The sequence below is a fragment of the Hakea prostrata genome, chromosome 9, assembly GCF_041222555.1.
Source record: "Hakea prostrata isolate BN-2017 chromosome 9, UWA_Hpros_2, whole genome shotgun sequence".
Lineage (NCBI taxonomy): Eukaryota > Viridiplantae > Streptophyta > Magnoliopsida > Proteales > Proteaceae > Hakea > Hakea prostrata.
The window spans coordinates 6,228,371-6,254,875 of NC_142608.1; the positions used below are offsets into that span (position 1 = coordinate 6,228,371).

At 37.1% G+C, this 26,505-nt stretch overlaps 2 protein-coding genes and 1 pseudogene across 2 annotated transcripts; 1 reads left to right on the top strand and 2 right to left on the bottom strand.

The window, feature by feature from the left end:
- Positions 1 to 4,151: 4,151 nt before the first annotated feature.
- LOC149004298 (DDRGK domain protein) lies at positions 4,152 to 11,864 on the bottom strand. The gene is made up of 8 exons (XM_089169280.1): positions 11,575 to 11,864; positions 11,196 to 11,298; positions 10,085 to 10,191; positions 9,490 to 9,591; positions 9,235 to 9,396; positions 8,774 to 8,830; positions 5,718 to 5,754; positions 4,152 to 5,025 (listed from the first exon to the last, which is right to left on the bottom strand). Exons 1-8 carry the CDS (start codon positions 11,692 to 11,694, stop codon positions 4,823 to 4,825), a joined length of 891 nt encoding a protein of 296 aa, XP_089025406.1. The 5' UTR covers positions 11,695 to 11,864; the 3' UTR covers positions 4,152 to 4,822.
- A 1,544-nt stretch (positions 11,865 to 13,408) lies between these two features.
- On the bottom strand, positions 13,409 to 16,484 carry LOC149004299 (CRIB domain-containing protein RIC10-like). Its single transcript, XM_089168548.1, has 5 exons — positions 16,229 to 16,484; positions 15,793 to 16,121; positions 15,598 to 15,698; positions 15,398 to 15,503; positions 13,409 to 14,275 (listed from the first exon to the last, which is right to left on the bottom strand). Exons 2-5 carry the CDS (start codon positions 15,848 to 15,850, stop codon positions 14,076 to 14,078), a joined length of 465 nt encoding a protein of 154 aa, XP_089024674.1. The 5' UTR covers positions 15,851 to 16,121; positions 16,229 to 16,484; the 3' UTR covers positions 13,409 to 14,075.
- Positions 16,485 to 22,361: 5,877 nt separating this feature from the next.
- LOC149004300 (putative dolichyl-diphosphooligosaccharide--protein glycosyltransferase subunit 3B pseudogene) lies at positions 22,362 to 23,983 on the top strand (annotated as a pseudogene).
- The last annotated feature ends 2,522 nt before the right edge of the window (positions 23,984 to 26,505 follow it).

Here is a 26,505-nt window from a genome sequence, read left to right on the forward strand (position 1 = left end):
GCTTTAAATGCTTAGCATGTGTAAGTTGTGTAATGATAACTCGTTATCCGAATACGATCTTGCCAACAGGAGATGCGTCAAGTGATGTGCCCCAAAAATATCTGCCACCAAGTGGCTGGGCCAAAAATCCTTTTACAATGAGTGCCAAAAGATTAGTTCAAAGCCAAGAGGCTAGTCCGAAATCTGGATTCCAAGGAGATCTAAGGGGGCCAGTCCGAAAATTGAATTCCGAGGAGAGCCAAGTGGCTGAACAAAGGACTAACCGACTAAGCTAAACCTGGTTGACCATGGTCCATACGATTTGCACGGTTCGGAAGTCTCAAAAACAATTTGATATAACACAAGCCCCCTAGTCTTTGGATATGCATTTTGTGTGTCAGGTTCGAAGACTGACTTCTCGAAATTCTTGCGATCTAAACCGTCATTTGTGTTGATTTGTTTTCTAGGGCGACTAGGTTTTTTTTCAATGTTTGCTATCACTTGCTATTTCGCTTGGAATACCCGAATCATATTCTCAACAAGAATGTACGAGCTTGCCTACTTGCTACCTTACATTTTCTAGTTGGGGTATGTGGTAACCAACTCTATTTCTGAGGTTTTCCTAAATCTTTTAGATCCCCGGGCTAGAATTCTATATCTCAACCTACGCTAATTATCACAAGAACTAACTTCGAAAATGGGTCACAGCAAGGATGGGCATTCTCCTTGATCCACCAAGATGGAGCTTGCATCCACAAGGCTCAGAGAATTATGAAAACACCAAATCCTCTTTTGACACTCCTACTTAGAGACCTCAAGTTTAGTGTTTTTTTTTTTTTTTATTTTTTATTTTATTTTTTTTACAAAGATTAAAATTCATTAATTTCCTTGAAGGCACTTACAAACATTACCTACCATTCTATTTCAGTCATCCGTTAGATTAGATGCTATATTAGCTATTTTTTCAAAACATAGTTGAAGCATTGGGGATGGAAATTTATCATACTTCATTGTTTGTGTTGTCTTAGTAACATTAATTAACATAGATATTTCACCAAGAGGTCATGTCCTTACTATTGGTTTTGGTAAGAGAGATGATAACCCTTGGTAATTAGTCCAAATCTCTCTTAACTCTAACCCAATTGATTCTGCTTGATCAACTCCTATTTGTATCCCAAACAGTGTTGCCTCCAGGACCTCCATCGTATTTCGCTTTTCGAAATTGATGAATTGTAGGTGCCCATCTATATATATCCCCAGCTCCATCCTACTACCCCCAACTGCTAGTTAAGTATCCCTACACATATCAACACATTGCTGTGAGTTTGTGGTATATTGATGCAACAATTTTCTTCAAAATTTTGGGGTAACACATGGTTAATTTGTGTTGCTAGATCTAGGGTTCTCTCATCAACCTTTTGTAGTTTTAAGGCCACAATCCATTGATTTAAATTAGCTAACACTTTAATAAGGTTGGATGTTTTTTGAGTAAATACCCTAGCATTTCTTTCTTGCCAAATAAAGTAGCAAGAGATGATAAAGACAGATAGAAATCATTTGCAATAGGACATATTCAATTGAGAACATATATTATGACACAAACTCAGCATAGATATGTCACTTCAATTTTCTGTGCGTAGCCCCAATGGCCCCGCAACATGAATTCTTTTCACTCATTCACATGAGATAAATATATGCCATGTTGTTTCATACTCCTTTCCCGCACATAACACATTCTGGTTGAGTATACGACCATTGAACTAGTTATGCTCGGACCAGTAATCCTGCATTCAAAACATGCCAAAAGAAAACTTTAAATTTTGGATAGATCGGTAATTTCCACATATGCTTCCACCATTCCATAAATTGGTTTTCATGGGATGAGAAGCGTTGTTTGATAATTTCTCAAAAGGCCATCTTGACCGAGAATTCTCCATTTGGAGAAAGTAAAGAGGACCATGAATCACATTGATCCGATACAGAAATTGAAAATGTTATAACAAAGGTGGGGTTGGATGAAAGTGAAGAGATCTCCTTATTTAGGCTTTGCATTTCACTTGCCACTTCTGCCACCATAGCATGTCGTGGCCATCTTGTAAAATCTTGTACAGATGTCAGATTGTTTTCTTGAGGTTGTAGCCATGGGTCGAACCAAAATGAAGTTTGAATTCCACTCCCAACTTTGCAAAGCACCATCATCCTTAACTGAGGAATGATGTTTGTGATGCTATTCCATATCCACAACCCCTTTTTTGTGTATACCTTAGGATCAAAGATAGTTTGATTCTTGAAATATCTTGCTTTAAGAACTTGTACCCACAATGCTTCTGGTTGTGAAAGTATTCGCCACCCTTGTTTTAACAGTAAAGCAAAGTTGTAATCTTCCATTCACTTGAAGCCCATTCCCCCTAATGCTTTTGGTTGATAGTATTTTCCTCACGCAATGAAATTTAGTTGTTTACTCTTGTTTGGTTGTCCATTCTAAAATCTTTGACAAATATAATCTATCTTTGTGCATATTGTCTTAGGGAATTTGAGACATCGCATTTGGTGAGTGCCATTGATTGAAGTGCTGCCAGCATTAAGACACCCCTTCCTGCATACAATAGATTCGTTGCCTTCCAACATGCTAATTTTTTAGACATTCGATCCATCACACTTTGCAGGATTTTTTATTTCCCTTTGCCAAGCATCAGTTTAGTCCCCAAGTAAGTGGTTTCCCTTTTGATTTCTGATACCTTTAAGATTGAGAGTGTCAGATTTCTCTCTTCTCTAGGTACATTCCGACTGAAAAAAACTCCACTCTTTTCAAAATTTATCTCTTGCCCTATCAAGTCCGCAAATAGTTCTAACACCGCTTTTAAGGCCAAGACTTCTTCAGTGTCCACTTTGCAAAATAAAAAGGCGTCATCTACAAAGAAAATATGTGAAATCTTGGGAGTGCTTCTTTCAACTTTAATACCACTTAGAAGCTTATGAGATTTGTACTCATCTAGAAGGCGGGATAAGACTTCCATTATTAGCAAAAAAAGGTGGGGACTGAGAGGGGCACCCTTGTCTCAACCCTCACAATCCAATGAACCACTTGTACAGGGATCCCTTAATTTTTACAAAGAACCTGGGGGAGGATATTAAGGCATTAATGAGCATGCACCACTTATCATCAAAACCGAGGAAGTGAAAGAGTTTGATTAATATACCTCTATTAGCCCTATCATATACTTTAGACATATCCAATTTCAAGGCAATAAAATCTTTCTTACTACGTGTCTTTTGTATATAATGAGAGATTTCATGAGCCACCATAATATTGTCCGTGATTTGTCTATTAGTCATAAAGGCTCCCTGATTAGGGGAGATGATGCCGGGCAAAAAGGCTTCAGTCTCTTAGCTAGGATTTTTGCAAGAATTTTATATAAATATTACACAGGCTAATAGGTCTAAAATTAGAGACAAGATTCGCCTCATTCTTCTTTGGGATAAAACACAAAAAAAATGTGATTTACGCCATGGGATAGGATGCCGTCCAAGAAGAAGGCGGTTATGAACTTAAAAACATCTTCACAAATTAAATCCCACAATTTTTTATTAAAAAAAAAAAAAAAAAAAAAAAAAAAAACCATTGAACCCATCCATCCCATGTGCTTTGTGTGGTCCAAGTGAAAACACCTAATTCTTAATCTCTTATCATGTTAGGTGCATCAAATAGAAACCCTCCTGTTAGGGCAATTGGCGGGAAAAGGCATTCAATAAAATCAGGATTAAGAAAGCCTGAAGATTGATAGAGTTTTTCCATGTAATTCGCAAACACTCCGACGATCTCAATAGGATTGGAGAACAGTAGTCCATCAGCCTCAACAACAGAGATTCCTCTTGTATGAAGATTGATTTTACTAGCAAGATGATAAAATCTAGTATTTCTATCCCCATCCGAAATGTACATACCTCAAGACTTCTGAAACCAGAACATTTCTTCAGCTTCAAGAGCCCAAGCCATCATTTTCTTTTTTTTCCTAAATTAGACTCCAATCACGGTCGCCATTCTGTTCCAAAACATCAATTTCAAGAATAGTTCTATGGAATATATTATCCACAAGCTCAAACAGAGAGGTATTAGCAACATGGACTCCAGAATCTCAGCTCTTTTATTTGTCTCCTCCTCGTCGTCTATTTTGTGGAACTTCTTTAACAACTATTTTACAGAGGCTTCCAGATATGATCCTAGAGATCTGTCTTGACTCTTGAGTATTGAAGCCACTAGTTTTATTAATGCATTAGCTATGGATGGTCTGACAAAGGAACTAAGCCACTTGGATCTCACGGTACAATGAACTTTTGTGCACCTTTTGCTTCCTTAATCAAATAAAAAACAACAATTTCGAAGCCTTTGCTCCTGTCAACCAGGAAGTTAGAACAATATATGTCTTCAATCTCATGTTCCCTGTTTTTAAGCAAATGCGATTGATTCCCGTTTAGCAAACCTAGGGCCAGTGGAAATCAACCTCCCCAAAAAAAAATCCTTAAACCTTAGCTTCTGTACAAGATTTACAATTTTTTTTAAACATAAAAAGAAATGGTCCGTAACTAATCTTTGCTTATAATAGCCAAGTTCGTCAGTTTCTAATGTCAGAATGATCAGAATTGGACAACATGTGATTAAAAAAATATTCACACTACATGCAAAATAAGCTTTTACTGTAGGTATAGGTAAGGAAACTAAAAATGCTGTTACCTACTATGTTTATATGAGTACTTGTAATTTAAGCATAGCTTTGTTTTCTTTTCTGGCATGTCCAAAGACTAACACGAGCAATAGCCCAAAAACTGTAAACTGTACATTAAATTAGGCAACAGTAATTCCCTCTGAACTGACTTCTTCAACCAACTGAACTTTCGGTTCCAAATCGATGAACTGATTAGACTTGCTAGCCAGGTGTGCAATGCTAACCCTCCCCTGACGCTTAACGTAATCAGCAACTGCTTTCATTTCCTCCTGTGAGATGTATATGTATTTTCCTCTATCATCCATCACGCCAGACAGACGACCTAATTATACAACATCAAGAAAGCAATATCACTGAATGTCATCACATTATCTAATCTATAAACCAAACAATGAGGTTTTTAAGGCTGTTGCCTCCCTTCCCAATGTGATGAGGAAACATCTTGAGTCTGCACATGCAGCACACCCAAATACCTAATGGCTGGTAGCTTAAAAATATTTAGACACACTAACAATGCATCCATGACTGAAAACAATTTGCCTACTTTATTCCAATGATGATGCATGATCGTCAGTTCGGGTGTCTCCCAGCTACAATATTTATGTGTTGGGAGAGCTAATAGACACTTTTGATCATGCAAATGCACATCTATTCCAACAAAAAAACACATTAGAGATTGGATTGGATGTTCTCCTAACAATTTGAGCTTATGATTAGTGGATTATAAAAAGTAGCTAATACCCATACTTCTTTACATCCATTTGTGAAATTGTATTCCAAGACCCTTGAATTAACCTAGAATCATCGTTCAGAAGTTCAGGGACCTTTAGTAAAGTATATAAATATCTTCTAGTATAACATAGTTATCCCTCTTTACCAAAAAAGAATAGAAAACAAGGAAAAATAAAATAAAAAAATAGTTCAATCTGGGGGTCATGGACCCAGTTTGCATTTTTTCCAAATATCATCGCAAAAGAAATTGATCATAGAACAATTATATAAATCAACACATACCCATACTTTCCAGTGAGGTGATCCGATTGATGCAATCCTGTGTTAACAAGATAATCAATGCAGTGTCAAATAACCTAAATTCCATAATACAACATCCTCCTCCAAATAGTGGAATTGACTGATTAAAGCTTAAAATCTCAATTAGTAGTTAAATCTAGAAGATATACAAGTATACTATCAAACACACATCAAGGATACACCACATAATAAAATCCAGTGTACATGCTTTTCCATGATACCCCTGTGCCTAAGAAGGCCTACAACCATGAAGCATCTAAGATATACAAGTTCACTATCAACACGCATCAACGATATGCCACAGAATGAGGTCCTGCATACATGCTTTTCCATGACACTCTTCCCATAGTGAAATCATCAGCTATGAATTAGCCAGAGCCGGCCACATGAGAGAGATAATGATGAAACCAGGGTTGGGCACCCCTAAAACTGGACCTGCAACCCAAACCCAAAGAGTCCAATCCAAAGCTGACCAAATACCTCAGGTGTATTTTGGTCATTTCCTAGGCCTTTTTGGGGCTCCAAAGCGGTCTGGTTGGAACCCTCTGATCCAAGGGTCATAGATATATCCTTATTTTTCTGTTTGGCTTTGTTTTTCCTCAAGTAATTGAAGAGTCCATGTCTGGGTAGGAATCCCAGTTAGAGTCCAATTTTCAAGTAGGACTCCTAGTAATTAGGTATTTTATTTCCAAAAATATATTTCTTGGAACTCTTTAAAGTCCTTTTCTAGTTTTCCTTTAGGCTGCATTTGTTTGCAAAGGTGGGGTGGGAAATGTGGGCTCCATGTGTAATGGGGTGAGAGAGAAGGAAAGTAAAGGAAAGGATTTTGTGAAAAAATGTTAAATGTGGGTCCCACTTTTTGGTTTCCCACCTTTTTCACAAAATTCCACATATTTTGCGGGGTTTTGAAAAGGCATGGGGTGGGAAAGTTAGCATGCCACCTCACTAGACAAGCTTCCTTAAATTAAGAAAGCTTGTCTCTAGCCTTCCCACCCCAAGCAACCAAACAAACCACACTTTCTAGGATTTAAAGAAAAAGTTTGTTTTTTCAAATTTTTCCCACTCCACCTTTATTCCAGCAAACAAACAAAGCCTTAGAGATTGAGTTGTAAAGGGCATCCTATCCTAAATAGGATCCCCTACTTGACTTGAATTTTACTAGAAATTAGTAAGTTGACACCAAACAGGTTTTATTTCAAGTCGTAAGGCTATAAATAGCCCCTCTTATTATGAAATGAAGTCAGTTCTTTGGACACAAAAAAAAAAAGGGTCAGTTCAGAGCTTATAAGAAAATCAAAGGTTGGGTCATGCGAAGAAACCCTGCAGCCACAGCTGAAGAGTGTTTACAAGTTTTGGAATTTATGCTGTTAGTCTTCAAGCTTCTCTCTCCCTCTCTTAGACTTGTGACATCTCTGAGATTCAAGGATATTCTGCATGAGACCTTTTCCCATAAAGTTAAGTACACATCCAAAGCCCCTTCCAAGTTCCAACCCCCAATCCCCTACCCTAACCCTTGCGCAAGACAGCCCACCACTCTCTTTCCTTGCAGCAGCAGTAGATCATGCCTCCACCTTCTTCTCTCCCACCAGCAGGCTTTCCCCAGCCCATTCCCTCCTCTTTCACACTTTCTTTCCCCTTTCTTGAACTTGTGACAGCATAGGAAACCTAGAAGCCAATCATAGCCCCATTCTTGAATTGCAGAATTTTCTGCATTTCAAAATTTTCTTGATTCTTTCGGCAGATCAGAAAAACAAAAAAGAAAAGAAGAGACGAGAAGAAAGAAAGAAAGAAGCAAGAAGGAAAAGAAAGGTTCAAGATCATTCCCAAACCTAACCGTAAGCCTGTCAAACCCTTCCCACCCATTCCTAAATTGTTAAACCCATCTGATTTAGTCCTTCATTTTCCTAACCCATTGAATCTTGTATGATTGGAACTTTAGTTCCTAGATCCCATCCCCACTGGGGTTTGTTAAAACCCTAATTGATCTCCAAGACTGAAACTTTACTACACAAGTACATGTGAATGTCAGTCAGATTGAATCAATTTGGATCAGGTAATAACTAAAGTTGGATATCATCAGTCTAGTTTCCGGAATATCCCTAAATGCTTCTGACCATATGATCAGATTGGATCAATTGTCTCATCCTAAACCACAGCAAGAACAGAATCAGACTCAAAAACATTTTTAATGGTTCCAAGTTGCATGCCACATTTCAGAATCATTTCAGAACAGCACGAATTTGCTCGCTGGTCTAACTATTCAATTGGCCACAATCTTAGAAAATGATATCTCCCAAACCCCCCCCCCCCCCCACTTTTTCCCTTCTCTTTTCCCTGTATATGCCTCCCATCATCTCTCCCTTTATCGTCTTATTATCCCCACATTATATTCCCATACATGAAGTCCTCCATCCATAAAGCACAAGTATGCACACAGCACACTCTGGATCAATGAGTCAACCTGTCAGCTTTATGCATCTAATGTTTCAATTATAATTGCACTAAAGAGAAGCACTGTGTTGCCATGGGCATAGCAGAATGCTGCCAAGACTTTATTTACTATGCTGAACTACATGAAAGATGCAGTAATGAACCAAATTACCTTCATCATATTCAAGTTTCGTAATAACCAATTAACGTTCTTGAAGCTCTTGCGATAATTAAAATATATCTTAGATAAAATGATACACTTAATACATATAGTGATTTATGGCCTGAACATAATCCTTAAGCATAATGTTAGTGTTAAGCCATAAAAAAGGTGAGTATCATCAGGGATTCAGGAGTTATCTATCAATATCTAAATATGTTTGGGCATCATTTGCAAGTCCATATAACATGGTACTGATCAAATCCAGATTTTTGGCTATTGGTCATCCATTTACATCCCTAATGCAGTCAACACATATTTTTTGGTAACAGACGAGCAATTAAATTTTATGCAATATGAAAATACCGATGGATGGATGAACACAAGACTATGCGACCCCTCACTTACAACAGTAAATGGCAATGAAGAACAGCCAGATGAAGAATACCTGAGTCCGTAGTTTGAACTCTGCAGCAAGATCTTCTAATGGAACACACTTGTGTTTCTGCATATAATACACAAATAATTAGCATTTCCACCATGGTATATTCATGTATCAGCCTCACATTTCTTCTTTCCTGCATATTCAATTCTGTTAACCTTTTACAAGAATGAACTTGACCATTAAGAGAGATTGATTATCAATCCCATAAAACCTGGTGACAGGTTCAATGGATGATCTAGTTGGATATTAACTTCAAGCTTATATACCCCAAACTGGAGAATAGGAACATTTCTAGTATAAGTTCTACTAACGATTTCTAGGTAAGAGTACCAGACTATGTAACGCATGACTACCAGGGTGGAAAAGGGGGGGGGAGAGAGTTGTGTGATGCTCAAAAAGTGCCATAGTAGGAAATAAACAAGCAACTTAAAGGAGACGAAAGCAGCAGAAGGCCAGAAAACTACCTTGATGTATTCCACAAAATCAAAAAGCAAGCCCTGGCTCCCATCTTGTATTTCACTCCCTGTTGTACCTTCTTCATCAACAGAGAACTCTCCTTTCCACTGGTCAAACTCTAATGCAGCAGCTTCCTCTTCCTTGGCCTTCCGAGCCTTTGTTTCTTCCTCCTAAAATGACAATCATAAACTGTTTCAATAGTGGAACTATCTGGTTTTTAATATTTTAAAACAAGCCAACAATTAGATGGTTGATCAACCCACCAGCAAAAGCTCCTGTTTTTCGCGTTCTTCATCTTTCAATCTCCGCATTTCTGCATACCGGTCTTGTTTTGAATGCCTTGCTTCACGTGCTGCTTCCTCACTCTTTCAAATAAAAAAGGTTGAGAAAAAAGGTCACTGAAAGCTCATGGAACTATGAGAAAGATTAAGTTGAATTAGAAATTTATCTTCACTGCTTGCTGAGAAATACGAGTTACGTAAATGATTCTGGACAGCAACTAAAAAAATTTTAAATTCAAAATGAATATATGATTTGGTAGTTGGGACTTGGGAGATGTCTTCAGATTTCACACTAATTGAGATCCACTATTCGGCCAATAAAATACATAATTAGCCTTGTATACAATAGATATTTGTGTCATGATGAATGAAAAGGAGATAGGACATGACATATCCAAGTAGTAGTGGTGGTAAAATAACTAAACAAATGACCACTTTTTAGGATAGGGATACGCCAACGTCCTATAAGACTCACAAAAAGGGATTTGTTAGTGCTACCAGTACATATCCAACATAATAAAAGTCACCGGAGGTGGAACAAGAGAAGGAGAAGGAGGGGGAAAATTTTGAGAAGCACCTGCCGTTGTGCCTCTCTCTCTTGCCGTCTTTTCTCTTTTTTTGAGGATGCTTTAGGAACATTCATCTGAGCTTCATTAATGTCCTCATCACTTTCATCAACAATGTCTGTATGCCACACATACAATGTAGTTAATTCAAGAACATGTCAGCATCCCCCAAGAACCAAAATAGTATAAATGTAGCCAGCTACATGGTTTTTTTCAATACATATTAGGGAAAACTGAGATCCACACAAAAGGAAATGAAAGTAGGAGAACAGAGAATAAGATGAGAACGAAACTAAGAGAAAAGAATATATAAATAAAAGAAAGATCCCTATGGTGACTTGAATATATATATATATATGCTGATATACATCTCCTTTTCAAGCACAGATTTGAGGATTGGGTAAATTTAGAATATTTTCCCCAATATTCATCTAATGCAGGTTAACCAATTCTGTTATTGTTAAGAAACTATGCTATTTGTCAAAATTTTCACTGATACTATTGCATAAATTCATGCATAACTCTTAGCTGTAGAATTCAAACAATACACACAAACCCTAATTACAAAGGACATTAACCACTGTATAAGGATCCCATCAATATATTGACCGAAAACCACCTTAAGGATGGTGGGTTGTGTTGTTGTTCAGTTATACTTCTATTTATTTGTATCTCTATGTACTTTATGATCTGATTCCTTCCATCAATAAAACACTTCTAAGTACTTGTATCTCTATGTACTTTTATGATCTGATTCCTTCTATCAATGAAAGCTTGTTACTTATTACTTTCAAATAAAAATGCAGACATTGACATTTTGAAATAACACCAGATCCTTCTATTCTTTTATTTTGTTATTTTTTTCTCTTTTTCTGTGGGAGGGGGTGTAGCAATTGGATCGGAGACACAGTATTAGCTTAAGACTCAGCAGCCACTTAAGTGACACACCAAAATTGCAGCATTCATCTCCAAGAACAATTCACAGCCAAGTGAAGTAAAATGATAGTATTGTAAAAGAAACTCAGAAAGTTACGTTTCCACGCTACATGGAACAGAAAAAGAAATTCACAAGTAGTATTTCAAAATAGACTACCCTTAGAGCAAAGCTTGAGCGGCACCAACCTTCAGCAACTCGAGAAGGACCTGCAGAGGTACTGGCCGCAGCCGGTCTCCGCCTCATCCGGCGAGCTCCAGTAGGACGAACTACAGCTTCTCTCATCGGAACCTAAGACGAAATGGCTAATCAGATACATGTTGTTTTGGAACTTCAATCCAATTAAAGGTAACTTCTAACCCAATCAATTAATTTGCAGAAGAAACTAATTTGAAAACCCTAACGAAGAAATATGGATAGGAAGTATCAAGAAAACGCAAAATCTCCATCAAAGCCAGGTTGAGTATCTCAAATGCTATTTAAATCAACGAAAATTTCAGCTTTATCAAGTTATATAAAAACAAAATCAGTTTCAAAATCAGCCGAGAAAAGAAACAAGGAAATCACCTGATCTTCTTCTTCGTGAAGTCTCTCAGATTGAGAATTTTGACGGCGTCTCCATAAGTAAAGTGGGATTAAAGCGAGAAGGAGAAACGCACTAAACAATGCTACAATGATCTCCTCCATACCTTGCTCTTTCCTGCTCTAATTTCCCGCGAAAATTACAACAACAACAACGAAAGATCACAACTTCAAAATAAATTACGAACTTCAAGCTTTGGTTCTGCGTTTTTAGGCATGAGATTCGAAAGGGAAATACGATTTTCGGAAAGACTCGCGTTGCCACTTGCCCGATACCAAGCGGAACGAAACATAAATTCCTGACTTTTCTGGCAAACGTATCGTGATTTCCGATCCCAAAAAAAAGGCATCGTGATTCGGTGGAGTTTTTGTTATTTCTTTTCCATTTTTTTGAGAAATTTTAAGTTTTAACCACCTCCCTCGAGGACTCCCTAATATTAATGTTACTCGTGAGTTATTCAATTTATCAATTAAATCTATTATTCTTCTATTTTTTTTTAAACAGATCTTTAATTAGAAAACGGGCAAGAAAATGCCAAGAAATCCTGAGTACACGCTACAAGAAGCCAAGGAATAGAATTAGACCACTGGACTGTCCTACTAGCTAAGAAATCTATTGTTTTTACTTGACTATTCCCAATATTAGCCACAAATCTTAAGCTTAGAAATTACTGTTAATATTAGATGACATGCAGATTTGACTGAGTGTAAACTTCCTTTTCATGCATGCACCTCAGAATAAAGAAGGAAGCTTAATCTTCATTATCTCTTTTGGATCAACTATCAAGAACAATGAAGATCATACAATCTTGATTCCATGTTTTGAAAGAGCTATCAATCAAACTGCCGGGTTGGACAAAGGGCATGTTTGTAATCTGAGGCTGAGACGCCCCACGCGCGCAGACGACACCCGCAAAGGGCATGTTGAATCTAGAAGCCAAGAACTGCAACGTCATACCGATATGGGATGTCGCTCTTAATCACATGACCGTCGATCCGATACCGATACTTTAAACCTTGCTTGTAGGAATCCTAAAGTGTTAATATATTGATGTTAGCCCCATCTCCCACTCTCCCTACTACCTTGTTTGAGAAGTCGACCCAAGAAACAAGTAAAATAAATAAAAAATTCCTTGCTTGAGAAACTTAAAGCTTTTGCATCTAATTTTGTTTTTGATAAACAGCTTTTGCATGTAATTGATTTTAGTCCAAGATGCATGGTTTACGACCTTTGCCTCCAAAAATACTGCAATTTGGGAAACACAGACTCTCCATAAACTAAGACATGTTGACCCTAAATTGTTTTACGATTGGAATTTGGATAGCCATTTTGGACAATAGGGCCCTATTATCCACTATCCGTTGGGTAGAGAGAATTATACTCTTTTCACATCTCTCCACCATGTGAATTACATTTAAGAGGAAAACCTAAATGGACCATAAACATTTAATGGTGGACTCCCTCTTAAATGTGAGGAAAGCACAATCTTCTACTCGTTGAAATAGAAGATCCAAACTCAAAACTGAGTATCTTGCATCCCAAGTGCTCTTTATCTCTATTAATTTTTTTCTTTATCCCAAGTGAGTGTGTGTGGTTCAATGGTCTATTAATGGTGATCTCTATTAATTTTTTTTATGGATTTACATTTACATTAATACATTGGTTCATTGGTTTGTAAGGCAACAACAGGTGAGATGAGGTTAGCTCAAAAACACACCCCTGATTCCTTGATCCCAGTCTTGAACATAACCATAAAATAATCCATAATTTCCCATTAGAGCCATATATTTTCCAAAAGTTTCTATGAAATGATGAGGCTTGACTGGCAAACCATATTTGTGAGACATACATACTGATACAGATCCGTTGAAGTATGAAAAAAATGGAATTTTTGAGGTGACATTCAGATCTCAGCTCATCAGCTGAGACTGACTGAGGTTTTCATTGTCCATATGGGGAGAGTAATCTTTGTGAGGCTAAAAACACCATATATTGACAACAGTGATCATGATGAAAAGAAGAAAATTAACAGATATGGTTGAAAATTATGCAAAATATAATTAAAGAGTTTCCATTTTCTTGAGGTAGGGGTAATATACACGGCATTCCTCTTAAGTAAAAGAATATGGCTGGTAAATTTCTATTGTATTAAATCTAAAACTCACAAATGAGACACCAGAAAAAAAGAAGAGAGGATAAAAGATGTTAGAAAAGAAAAGGGGAAGCTCTGTTCATTTACACAAGGAAACTTTTCCACCCTCTTGCTATATCCTTCTTTTTGCCCTGTCTGTCTGTCTAAGTGAACATCCCAAAAAAAAGCAAAAAGAAAATCACCAACCGCTTTGCAAGCATTGAAGAATTCTCACTTTTCTGCTACTTTTCCGTTCACAAAGTCTGAAACTGAAGGTATATAGAGTTCATCTCTGCTATTGTTATTTAGAGTAGAGTATTAACCCTTGTTGATTGGGGGGAAAGGTCATTCCAGTTAATCTCCATTAGTTGTTGTTGAACCAGAGGAAGCCTTGGGCACCCTGGAACCTCTCAATGAGGAGGAAGTGGACTTGGGAGATGATGGCGACTTCGTCTTCTTCCTTTTTTGTTTCTTTGGTGCCTTTGGAATGTCCTTTGGCGCTGCATCATTGAATATCTCAGATGATGGTTGTCGCGCGATTGGCTGATCAAAATCTGTCACGCACACCCATCAAAACAAAAACATGAGAATCTACAAAAGATGAGGATCAGTTTTGCTACAACATGATTCAGTTTTCTACTTCTCTCTACCATAATGTTCATGGGATCTTAGGTGAATCAAGGAGGTCAAAAAACTAAGGTGGCACGGAAACAAAAAGATGTGCCTGAATGCCTAGATGATACATTGACAACTATGCTTTCTACTCAATTTCATCAAACTTAACATGACTGCGATACATGGCTGGCTGCCTTTGCAATAACATTTTATATCCAAGATGAATCACTTAAAAGGTATTCGATTGTTTTACCATGTCATCTCCATCACAATTTAAAGACTGGATCACCCGCACATACAATCAGCAGATGATGGCTGCTCTAGTTGCTGCCATTTAGAGTGGTCATTTATGAAAGCAAAAGGACAATGTCCTTGCTGCGTATGTGGATATCTAGGTATGAATACTTGAGTTCTATGATCAAAACTAAATAGTCTAATTGAAGCACGTGAACGGATTATCTCACAATCTCAACATCCATGCTAAACACCAAATATACAGTTGAGATTAGCAACATGTCAAATTTCATAGTCTAATCTCCATTTACACCTATATCCATTAATGCTTGTAATACTATTGCAATTGTTATGCAGGACCCCATCTAATTTTCCACATTCTTAAGACAATTTAAGTAAGCTTCCTAATAAATCATATGGGAAAGGTTTGCCCTAGTTGCTAGAGAAACAGAAAAAGTACAACAACACCCTCAACTCTCTGGGATCAAATTCCGGGTGGACTTGTGTTTCCTTAACGTTTCTTGTAATGGATTATGGGGTTCCCAAAAAGTGGCTATGGGAGTTTACTTTTTGTGAAGAAATGAGATTCCTTTAATCCTTTTAGGAAGAGAGAACATGCGTGTCTCTTTAGGGGAACAGAAACCAAACCTCCCTGTACAGAAAAGAATCTCAAGCATTCCTAATTTGCAAAACAAACCCACAAAAATGAAGGAGCCAGAGGCTACCATCATGAACAATATAAAATAAATTCCCCTCAGATTCCAATTAAGGGCTTGGAAGTCTTGTGATTAGACACAATGGATAGGCCATGAGAGACAATGATATACCTTGAGAGCACCAAGAGGAAACAGGAGCGCAGCCGGGATCTGTTTCTCCTCCCATACTACCAAGCGACGTAGTAGAGAAATCTGAAGAACACTTGAAGTCGTTCATCTGAAAACGATATCAGGCAAATGAATCTTTAGAACCGACAAAAGATCAATCCAAATTCGAGTATAAAAAGAATCAAACGAACAAAGAAACGAACCCAAGCAGGTGCACTTCCAGATTGGTTGTCCCATCCGATATGGGCTACATGCTTAACATCTGTTGGGTATCCAATCTCCATTTCCCGCTCCTCCTTGACGACTGCACAACATCATGAACCCACATAACCCCATTAAACATGTTAAACAAATTTTCACCAAAAAAGAAGAGTTTTTGATGTTTGAAGGATCATTACCAAAAATCTGGGAGATAAATTTGAACCCTTTACGGAACCCTTTAATCTTGGTCGTCATGGCGGTGGTGCTGGTGCTTTCCAACCCCACCAGAAGAAACACCTTCAGCACTCACAGGGAGAGAGAAACAGGACCAAGACGACAGAGAGAATAGAGATGAAGATATGAAATAGGGTCTCAAGAGTCTTGTAAAGAAGTCTCTCAGTCAAAAGAAAGAATTTTTGTGCTTGATGACTTTCCGCAAACACATCAAGCGCATTAAATACGAACCCAACCAATTGTCAGTGGCCACCCAAACTTATGAGAAGGGCAACGCAGAAATTGTTTGTACCTTCACAAGTGAGAAGAAAAATATCTCAAAATCAAACAATTAAACTCCTGGGTATTGGGATTAAAGCTTAGAGAATTGAAGCTCAAAAGAAACAAGAATGGCTTCACCTGCGGAGCAGACACCCATCAAGATCCGTCGTCCCCATCCATTATTACACCTTTTTCCTCTGTTCTTTCTTGTTTGGGGGTATACTTAGATTAGGAAAAAAAGACAACCCATCATCGTGCGAGACACATGAGAGAGAGAGAACAGATGAGGTGTGGAGAAATATGAGGAAGAAGAGAGAGAGAGAGTGAAAACCAACGTGGAGAACCACGAAAACCTCCCAAACAGAGAAGAAGAAAAGATTTTATAGCAAGAGAGAAAAAGCTACCTAGATAGCCTGGGAAACCTGAATTTGAAGACTTGAAGGTGTCTTTTTTTTATTTTAATCAGTTCTGTTTGGTTAGAGGGAACGAACTAAGTGTAACAATTCAATGTGTTTGGGCACTGGGCAATAGCGACAATATCTCTGTTCTTCTGTCTCCTATCTGTCTTTTCCACTCATTTTCTTTTCCAAATAAGAAAAGGAAAACCCAAAAGTGCAAGTGCATTATTGTCAAATGGATAGATTAAAAGGTAAAAGAGAAAAATTCTTTGCCATTAATAGAGAATCTACCTTATCAGTGTTTAGAGATGTATTCTCGCTTAAATATATAATGGATGAAATATCAAGATAATGTATAGAGTAGAGGATCCAGATCCCAATTCTGAGCTTTAACCAGAAAGATCGGGATTGCAATTTTGCTGCTAAGTAAACGTCAAAAATGCCTTTCTTCTGCTTTGGGAAAAACCAATAAAGCAAAAAATCTAAGTAAAGCTTATCCAACTAAGAAATGAATAAATCTTCCGCTTCACAGCCTGGGAGTGATTCGATTTTACAGTTCAACTGTGTAGAAACTTGTGGTGTATTTGACTCCCATGTCAAATTACCTCATATTCCATGTAAATGGTGAAAAATCTACTCGTATTTGTATTTACGAATGTTTGTTTTCATTAACTGGCACGTCTGATCCTAAAGATAGAGAAATATCGAATACTCCATGACAAGGCGAAAATTTCGCCCCAAGATCTTCCCGTATTCAATGATAGCACGTGTTTGTGAATTCTCCTATTTTTCTTGAGCCGAAAATCCTATTTTTAGGGCCGACATCATTTCTAGTCGGATTTTACTAACAATAGTGATCAACGTAAAGAACATTACACATTGATTGAATTGATCGGTCTTAGATTTGCATCAACTAACACAGAAATCTAATATAGTATCAAATTAACATCAGCTAAGATTGCCAATATAGGATGGATTAGCATTTGATTTTTCTTAAAATGTAGATTTCTTTTACCCTTTGCCCTTCATGCAACATCTTTTTTATCTACCTTGATATGAATCTATGAATGAATTCTTAGTCAAGTAAATTTCACAAAAAGTTAATAATAAAAAATCAAGAAATACTCATTCTCAGTCCAATTAAAGGTCAATGCAGTCATGGCTCCTCTCTTCACAATTGGGGGAAAAGAGAAAGAAAACACTAACCCAACTATCTTATTACAGCACTGAAAGATCTGTTCGTTAACATATCAATCCACCAGATCTTCATTTAAAAAAAAAAATATATATATTTTTAATTCTTCGTGCAGCCCACAAGATGGATTCAAATGTATTTGTTTCAGTAGTTATACATAGATAGATAGATACGCTTTCCCCTTGTGCCATTACACAAGTGATCATCTGTCAAGGTGCATTTCCTCATTATTTATTAAGAAATCACATGAACCCCAATTTCATATTATATTCTAGTAAGACTAAAGAGTATCTCTATAAATCTCAGAAAATGTATGGTTGGCACTGAGATGTCATGAAATTTAAGAGAGATTAAAAAAGAGAGAAGGTCCTCAGATTATGTGGAGCTGTTATTGAAGATAGTTGGAGCCACGTTTTGATGTAATTAACTAGATTTTTTGCTTCTTGGTTTGAGACACTAATACTTCGATTACATCAATTAGGGATCTTATTAGATTTGGATAATCAGAATTATCCGATTAGAGAATCTTAATGATTTTGGTTTAAGGTTTAAAACTTAGGATCAATATGAAGAATGAGCTGTAATAATACTTTACTTACATGGAGGTCACCTTTTCCATTTGTTTTTTTTTTTTTTTTTGGCCAAACACAGAAAAAGAAATTCATTCACAGAAACAAGTAGTATGGGGAAATCCTCCCAGTAGGAACAGAGTACAAAGGATCAAGACATCGTGGTGGCTGCATCCACCAAACTTTAGACATGCCCAAATGACGAGCACCTCTAGCTAACATATCGGCAAAAACATTAGCTGCTCGCGAAATATGTAATAGTACACAAGTGTCATATCCCAACAAAAAGTGCTTAATGAGTTGAACTAAGTTTGAACAATTCCAATCCAAAGTACTAGAAGCACCATGTAAACTGGAAACCACATCTTGACAATCAGAAAATAACTTGATATTCTTGATCCTTATATTAGAAGCAATTTGAAGGATGTCATACATTTGTTGACAATTTGACATGACCCAATTTCTTTGTTAACTCTATTTTTGATTAAGGGGATTAACCCTATTGCTAGTATCTGACCTGTAGGGGTATTAACGGATCAGATTCGGATAATATCCTATCGATTTTCAGGCGGATTTAGTTGGATTCGAATGATAGTCGGATAGTTATTTTCTTAATTGTATTATTCTAAATAGGTATAAATACAGATTGAATATAAATTTTAGATCAGCTGTTGACATCTTTACCATTTTATTTGTAAGGATTATGTTTGAAATTTAAGGATATAACAACTTTGGTAGTTAATTAAATAGAGAGTCTAAAAAAATAGTCACATATCTTAAGTAAAAGATTTATAAAAATAAGAAAAACAAGTCCAAATAAGTAACTAATCGGATATAATAACCATTAAGGAAGAAATATATCATATATGCATCATATTAGTAATAAGACAAATTTGGATATTGCTAAACGTTTGCGGATGCGAATGCAAATTCGGAAACGAATTTTGATTATCCATTTACACCCTTACCGACCCGTCTCCTTAGAGGGAATCTTTCAATGAATGCTCAACAAAAAAATTCAGCAACACATAGTGTTTTTAATCCAAAGACACTAAATGAATTTATCCTAACCTTTTGATTAGAATATTACATATTGTTGAATCCTATAATTCATCGATCACTCATTAAGAGAACCCCTCCAAAAAAAAAGTCAAACCTATACTTCATTGGTTCATGTTTCCTAGTTTCTTGTTCGCAATTTAAATACCAGTTCAAACACTTAAGTTTTCCGATAACTGGTAGCATTTTATATCAAGGAGTGGGACTATTAGGGATAGTTGAACCATGAACTCTTCACTAAATGGTGTCACCATTGCCAACTAAGCAAGATGGTGTTCAACCACTTAAGTTATGTACCCCCATCTAGCCATTAGGACGTAGTCATTGCGGATGATAGCCGTCAAATGGCTGGAAGGACAAGATTTTTTTTTTTTTTTGAATATGAGGTTCTTCCGACCAGCTTTCGCGCGCACGATTACATCCTCAAGGGAGCTTTTATATAATTAATGCCACCGAATGGATGCGAACCCAAGACCTCTCCTCGAGAGTCGGGAGGTTGGGCCTTTAACCGCTTTACTAACCCATCATTGGCTAACATTACGGTTTTATGTTACTTATTTACATTTTATATTAAATTAGATTATTATCCTAAGTATTTAGGAAAAACTCAAATCTAATTAAACAATCTTCTTTTATAGTCACAATAAATAGATAAAATAAAAAGAAACTCATTTTCAATTTTATACGTGTACTTCTCAATTTGGTCATAAAAAAAATAGAAAATCCTAACTTTGATGTTATTTTTAATTTTTGTTATTTACCTTCCAGTTTAATGTTATCAATTTTAGAAAAATTTCAATTTTCAATATATTTTTATTTATTTATTATCTAATTTGATATTAACAATTTTAGGAAGTTTCTACCATGGTACAAAGTTGTCGACTCTGGATCATCTCTCCATAGAGCACTATGTGCTCCCTTAATGTTTCTACAGCTCAAATTTAGGTGGGGCCTACATCTGAATAATTTTATAAAAAATGAATAATTACTGTTGCTCCCTTGTATTATAAATTAATTATTAAAATAACCCTGTTCTTTATGAAATTATTGTCGCCCCTCTTCAGTTCAAACAATGTTAAGGGACCGTTACGGTTGAATGTTTAACGTATATTTTGCCCTTTTATAATTAAGAAGACCAAAGATAATTTTACACGTGTATTAATTTTTATCATTTTGGATTAAAAAAAACATAACATTGGTAGTAGGACCAAGATCCGAAATGTTGAATAGTGTCGTCATGTCGGTAGATGGCGACACCATTGACAAGGCAACATTTAGCTAACATGTCGGCAACTTTTGGCAGGGGTATCAATGAAAATTTGACCCCTGGTTTCAGGGGGTATTTAGGGTCATTTTGACTTGAATTTTGTTATGTAGCCTAATTTGAGGGCAATAAATACAATGAGAGCATCATTTTAGCGTAAAACATCACTTAATCTAAAGTTTATGATTGGCACATGCTAGGCTATATGCGGGCAAAACTGAAAATTTGGAAAACTCATATAAATTAATGTGAACATGGAAAGAGAACACAGATATACAATTAGTAAAGAGAAGTATTAAAGTTACAATTTATTGTACAATTATGTTGAGAATGACTTATGCTTCACATTTTGTTGCCAATGGACACGGGGTCCCACTCCCCGGTGAGTAGGCGGGGTCCGAGGAGGCCGCCTAGGTGGGGTGTGGGGCAGGGGCGGACCCACTAAGGGGCCGGGGGCCATGGCCCATCGGATTTTTAATTTTTTTAATAATTTATGAACTTTTTAATTTTTTATAAATTTCCTTTATTTTTTCAATTTTTTTTCTTCTCATGTATAAAATATCACTATTATGACCCCCCCAAATTGAGAACAAATTTTAAAGGTAAAATAATGGGTATAAATGTCATTCCTAGTTAAAAAATAACTCGTCAATCCCTATTTATTCTCCCCTCTTTTCTCTCACATCTTTTCTTCCTATTTATTTTCCTTCTATAAACGGTTAAGGGAAATTTTGAAAAAAATATTTTATTAAATATTTAAAATGCCATTTCTAATGAAAATTGAAACTAAATCCTCAATTCCTATTTATTCTCTCCTCTTTTCTCTCTCACATCTTTTCTTGCTATTTATTCTCCTTCTATAAACGTGGGTTAAGAAAAATTTATAAATGGATTAAGGGAAATTGGGAAAAAAAATCTTCTCCACAATTAGGTTTTCTCTCTTTCTCAATTTATTTATTAATTTTCTTTTACTCATTTTTTTTTGTTTCTTTATTTCTTAAGCAATTTTTGTTATTTGATTTTATATTGTAAATAAAATGTCTATAGTTTGGAAGGTAACTACGATTGGTTTGCATTTTTTACGTAAAAAAAAAAGGTTTGGTTTGCATCCAACTTTTCAAGGTTGAAGTCATGTGTATTTCTTTTTTAACAGATGCTTTAATTTACTTATATTTGGTTGAAAAAAAAAATACCATTACCAATAATTTACCTATTTTTATCAAATGTATATGGGCCCTACAAAATATATGCAGACGTATTCCTTAATATAATAAAACAATCCATAAGTGGGACCTCCAATGGGTTTTATAATGGCCCAAACAATATGTGTCGTGAAAAAGTATTGGTGCTTCCCTAATCTAGACTTCCATTATTTGCCCCCTAATGACCCACACAATATGTGTCGTGAAAAAATATTGGTGCTTCCCCAATCTGGACTTCCATTATTCGCCCCCCTTCATATTGAATCCCGGTTCCCGCCCCTGATCCAGACTCATTGGCAAGTGACCTAGATAAATCACCGCCAGCTCGGAGTTGCATCGGAGTGCTTTATACTATAGGGCCTGATCTTATACGGTGCGCCATGCCGATGGTATTGGACATGGGACAAAAAGCCCATTTAAGATTGGGCTCTTTTCTGGAGCTAAAGAGCCCATTTACTTAACCCATCTAATATTCCCATTACGTGGGCCTACAAATTTCATACACAGGTCATTGAGCCCAGCCCATAAGCTAGAGGCACGCTCGCTGCGCACGATAGCAAAATCCGATGGCCGAAGTCGTCCTCGGTCTCGCCCTCGTTCTTACTTCTTGAGTTCTTTCTCACTGGTCACTGCACGAGAGTTCGAACTTCAAAACGAAGTCTTTCCCTCTTTGATCCAAAATCCTTCTAGTTGCAGAGACGAAGGAAATGGCGATCTCAGGAAAAGCTTCTCTTGGCATTCACTTCCTCCTCTTCCTCGTTCTCTCATCTTCTCTCTCTGTCTTTACTGTTTCAGCGAATTCTGACGAGGACCGAATCGATGAGCTACTGAGTCTCCAATCCAGATCGAAATCTGGCGTTATACATCTTGATGACCTTTCCCTTAGACGCTTCGTCACCTCTGCAAAGCACAGATCATACTCCATAATCATCTTCTTCGACGCAGTTCAACTTCACGACAAACAAGAACTTCACCTCCCAGCGCTTCGTAGAGAGTTCGACCTCGTCGCTTCTGCTTTCATCAAGAACAATAAGGAAACTCCGGCCGAATCCAAGCTCTTCTTTTGCGACATTGAATTCAAGGAATCTCAATCCAGTTTCGCCCTCTTTGGCGTCAATAGTCTCCCTAACGTTCGCCACATCGGCCCTCAGATCCACGACTTGAAGGATTCAGAACCCATGCCACAGAACGAATTCGCAAAGATGGGGGATGCCATGGCGGAATTCGTTGAAGCTAAGACGAAGCTGACCGTCGGACCCATCGAACGACCTCCGCTACTCTCCAAGAAGCAGATAGGGTTTTTGTTGGTGTTGATTGTAATATGGATTCCATTCCTTGTGAAGAGACTTTCTACTGGAGATACTTTCCTTCAAAATCCTATGTTGTGGCTTTCGTTTTCCATTTTCGTTTACTTTCTTAGTGTTTCTGGAACTATGCACAATATAATTCGAGGAATGCCCATGTTCATGTTAGACAGGGAAGATCCTTCGAAGCTTACCTTCTTCTATCACGGTTCAGGAATGCAATTTGGTGCGGAGAGTTTCGCAGTTGGGTTCTTGTATTCTATCGTGGGACTGTTGTTGGCCTTCATGACACATCTTCTTGTTCGGGTGCGGAATGCAACAGTTCAAAGGGTTTTTATGCTTATCGCGCTTTTGGTTTCGTTTTGGGCTGTGAAGAAGGTTATTTATCTAGATAACTGGAAGACCGGATATGGAGTTCATGGATTCTGGCCCTCTAGTTGGAAATAGCATTGAGGTGTTCTGTAACTCTTTTCATTTTAAGGTGAGGATTTTCTGCTAGAAGTAAATTTTAAATGATTAGGAACTTTGTTCTGTATGACTACTTCAGGGGCTTTCACAGCAACACTATGTGAAATTCAGTTTTCTTTTTATCTGTTTCAGATTATTCACTTTGACTTGGAACATGAACAGGAAAAGTTTAGAAAGTTGAATCCATATTTTTTTATACAAGTTTCTCTTAGTTTCATTTTATTGTGTGAAATGTTTTGCAGTTTGAAAATGCTGTGTTTTTGTTGTCTCCTCCCGGAGAATGTAATCATTCTGGTTAGTTTTAACTTATTGTCACTGTTTAGTATGGATTACTGCAAAAACAGGGGAAGTAAGCCCTCTGTGACTTTAGCACTTCATCAGTAGTCAAAAAGCAGAACCCACAAATACGATAGCAGGGAATTATCTTTCTCTTTTTTTTTTTTTTAATTATATAATGCAGTTTTTGACATTGCTGATTGAAAATGAGACGAACAAACTGGACCAATGCTTGGGAAGTGCTAGGTTCAGTTGTTTCACAATGAATTTAAACTGAGAGTAATACAACACAATGCATGCATAAGCAATCTTTCATATGGTGGATATCTTCCCCCCCCCCCCCCCCCGCGCCCTCTCCCAGCATGCTTTGGGAATTTGATATAGGGGATGATGTTTCCCAAATAATTAAAATATGGTGGATGAAGTGGAGAGGTGCGTCTGGGTCTTGTGTGATCAACATATTCCATTAAAGGTTAGGGAAAATTCTATAGGACCGTTGTTTGACCAGCTATAATGTATGGTGCAGAGTGTTGGGTTGTTAAAAAGAATCATATAGATAAAGTCAATGTAGTGGAAATAAGGATGTTAAGATGGATGAGTGGCAAAACTAGGACGGATAAGATAAGGAATAATCATGTTAGAATTGGCCTGGGAGTTGCTCCCATAAGTAATAAGCTTCGAAAAAGTCGTTTGAAGTGGCACGACCATGTTCAACGGAGACCTATAAATGCCCCTGTACAGATAAATGATATAATCTAGATTGAAGAACTAGAAGAGCTAGGGGTAGACCTAAGATAACCTTAAGAGAAGTGGTGAGAAATGATATACATAGCTTAGGCCTTGTATCTAGCATGACCTCAAACAAAACTAATTGGAATGCAAGAATCCATTTAGCCGACCCCATTTAGTTGGGACAAGGCTTATTGTTGTTGTTGTTGTTGTTGTTGTCTATCTAACTTGGAACCTAGCTGAAGGCGTTGTCTAGAAAGTCATAATCCTTCTCTGATCTGACCTTATTGCATCTTGTTGCACTGGAGGTTTGATGTGTCCCAGTTCAAGAGAGAAAAATGGTGATTGTTGATATGCTGGCAGTGGACTTTTCTGATAGTTCGAGCACTTGTGATTTTTGAATACATGATGTAGGGTCAAAGTTATATAATCCAAGGAGAACAGGTCTGAACAGAGAATCACAGAAGTGAAATCATCATCATTTAGATTGATGAAATGAAACCTGGTTTAGTTGACCGCTAGTTCTTTTTCCTTTACTTTCTTTTTGGTTGGGGGGGGGTGGAGGTTGAGGGAGGAAAGAGGGTTAGAGAGAAGTTGAATATTCTGAGTCCACAACATTGCAAAACGACAAGACTCAAAGTGCCACTCGATCAAACCTTTAGGACAAGGATTTCTTCAGCAGAGACATTTTCTATAGAAGAAACTTTTTTTGCACAATTTTGAATTACATGGCACAGACAAGCCATTGAATGAAAGATTAAGTAATATTTCCCAATTGTATATGCTGCCTTTAAATTTTGAAAGAGAGAATACTGCAATTCTCCATTATTTTTGTGTGTGGGTGGGGGGGGTTGGATTTGGAGTCAGGTTTGAGAGGAGTTGTGGAAGTTGGATATTAATTACAGAGGCATTCTAGGGCTGACACTGAAATGTTTTAGCATTGCAAGTCCTGAGCAAGGTTGAAAGAAGTGGATTGATTTATCAAGTTGGCAGCCAGTGTTTTCAAAACTTCAGCAAAACCTTTTAGCTTGAATCCTGAAATTTTGCTTTTGTTGAATGCTAAAAGAGGATTTGAGTAGCCAACCTCATTTTGTTTGAATAGGACTTAGTTCGAATGAGTTAGAGTCAAACATTGTTGGAATTAGTTGTAATGCATTTAAACTAGTTAGTCCAAATATACTGCAATCTGCTCTCTATTGGTTTGCAATTTTGAGATTCTTGAAACAAGGGCAGGATCGTTTGTGAACCTGCTTCATACATCAGATAAATGGGTAATATGAGGATAGAACAGCATTCTAGACTAGTACAATAACCAGACAATCCCCTTTCCCTCAACTTCATTTTCCATCTTTCGCTTATGATTTCCTAATTTTGTTCTTCATTTCCCTTTGTGGAGAGCACTATGAAGAGTTCAATAGGTTGCTTCACAGAGTTGAGACTTGAGAAACACATTTACTATTTAGATGGAATATGCGGGCTGAGTAACATGTTTTAGGGGGCAACTGTGGTCTGGCTGTAAAAACTTCCATTTTGACTGTGCAATGGCATTGTTGAACCCCATCATGGTTATATGGGAAGGTATCAAAGACACCACAGAGAATTGCATATTCTATTTTGAAATTAACATCTCCATGATCAAGAATTCTGGAAAAAAAAATTTATATTACTTGCACAACAATTGCATCATGGCCAATATATTGAATGAGAAATTCTGCAGGCAGATGGAAGATCTTCCCTGTGAAATGGTAAAAGTGAGCAACAATTAATCCCATGGCAGACTGTTGCAAATCAGAGTCAGCTGGCTGATCCTGAACAACTTGACAGGTCTTTAAGCTGAATATTTCTGCCAATTCAATCCAGTTCTTTCTGATTATATCCCTGATCCCCATTACTTTCTCACCTTAGATGAAAAAGATGATCTCTCCACTGCTTGTTTATGTGGTCTTTGTCC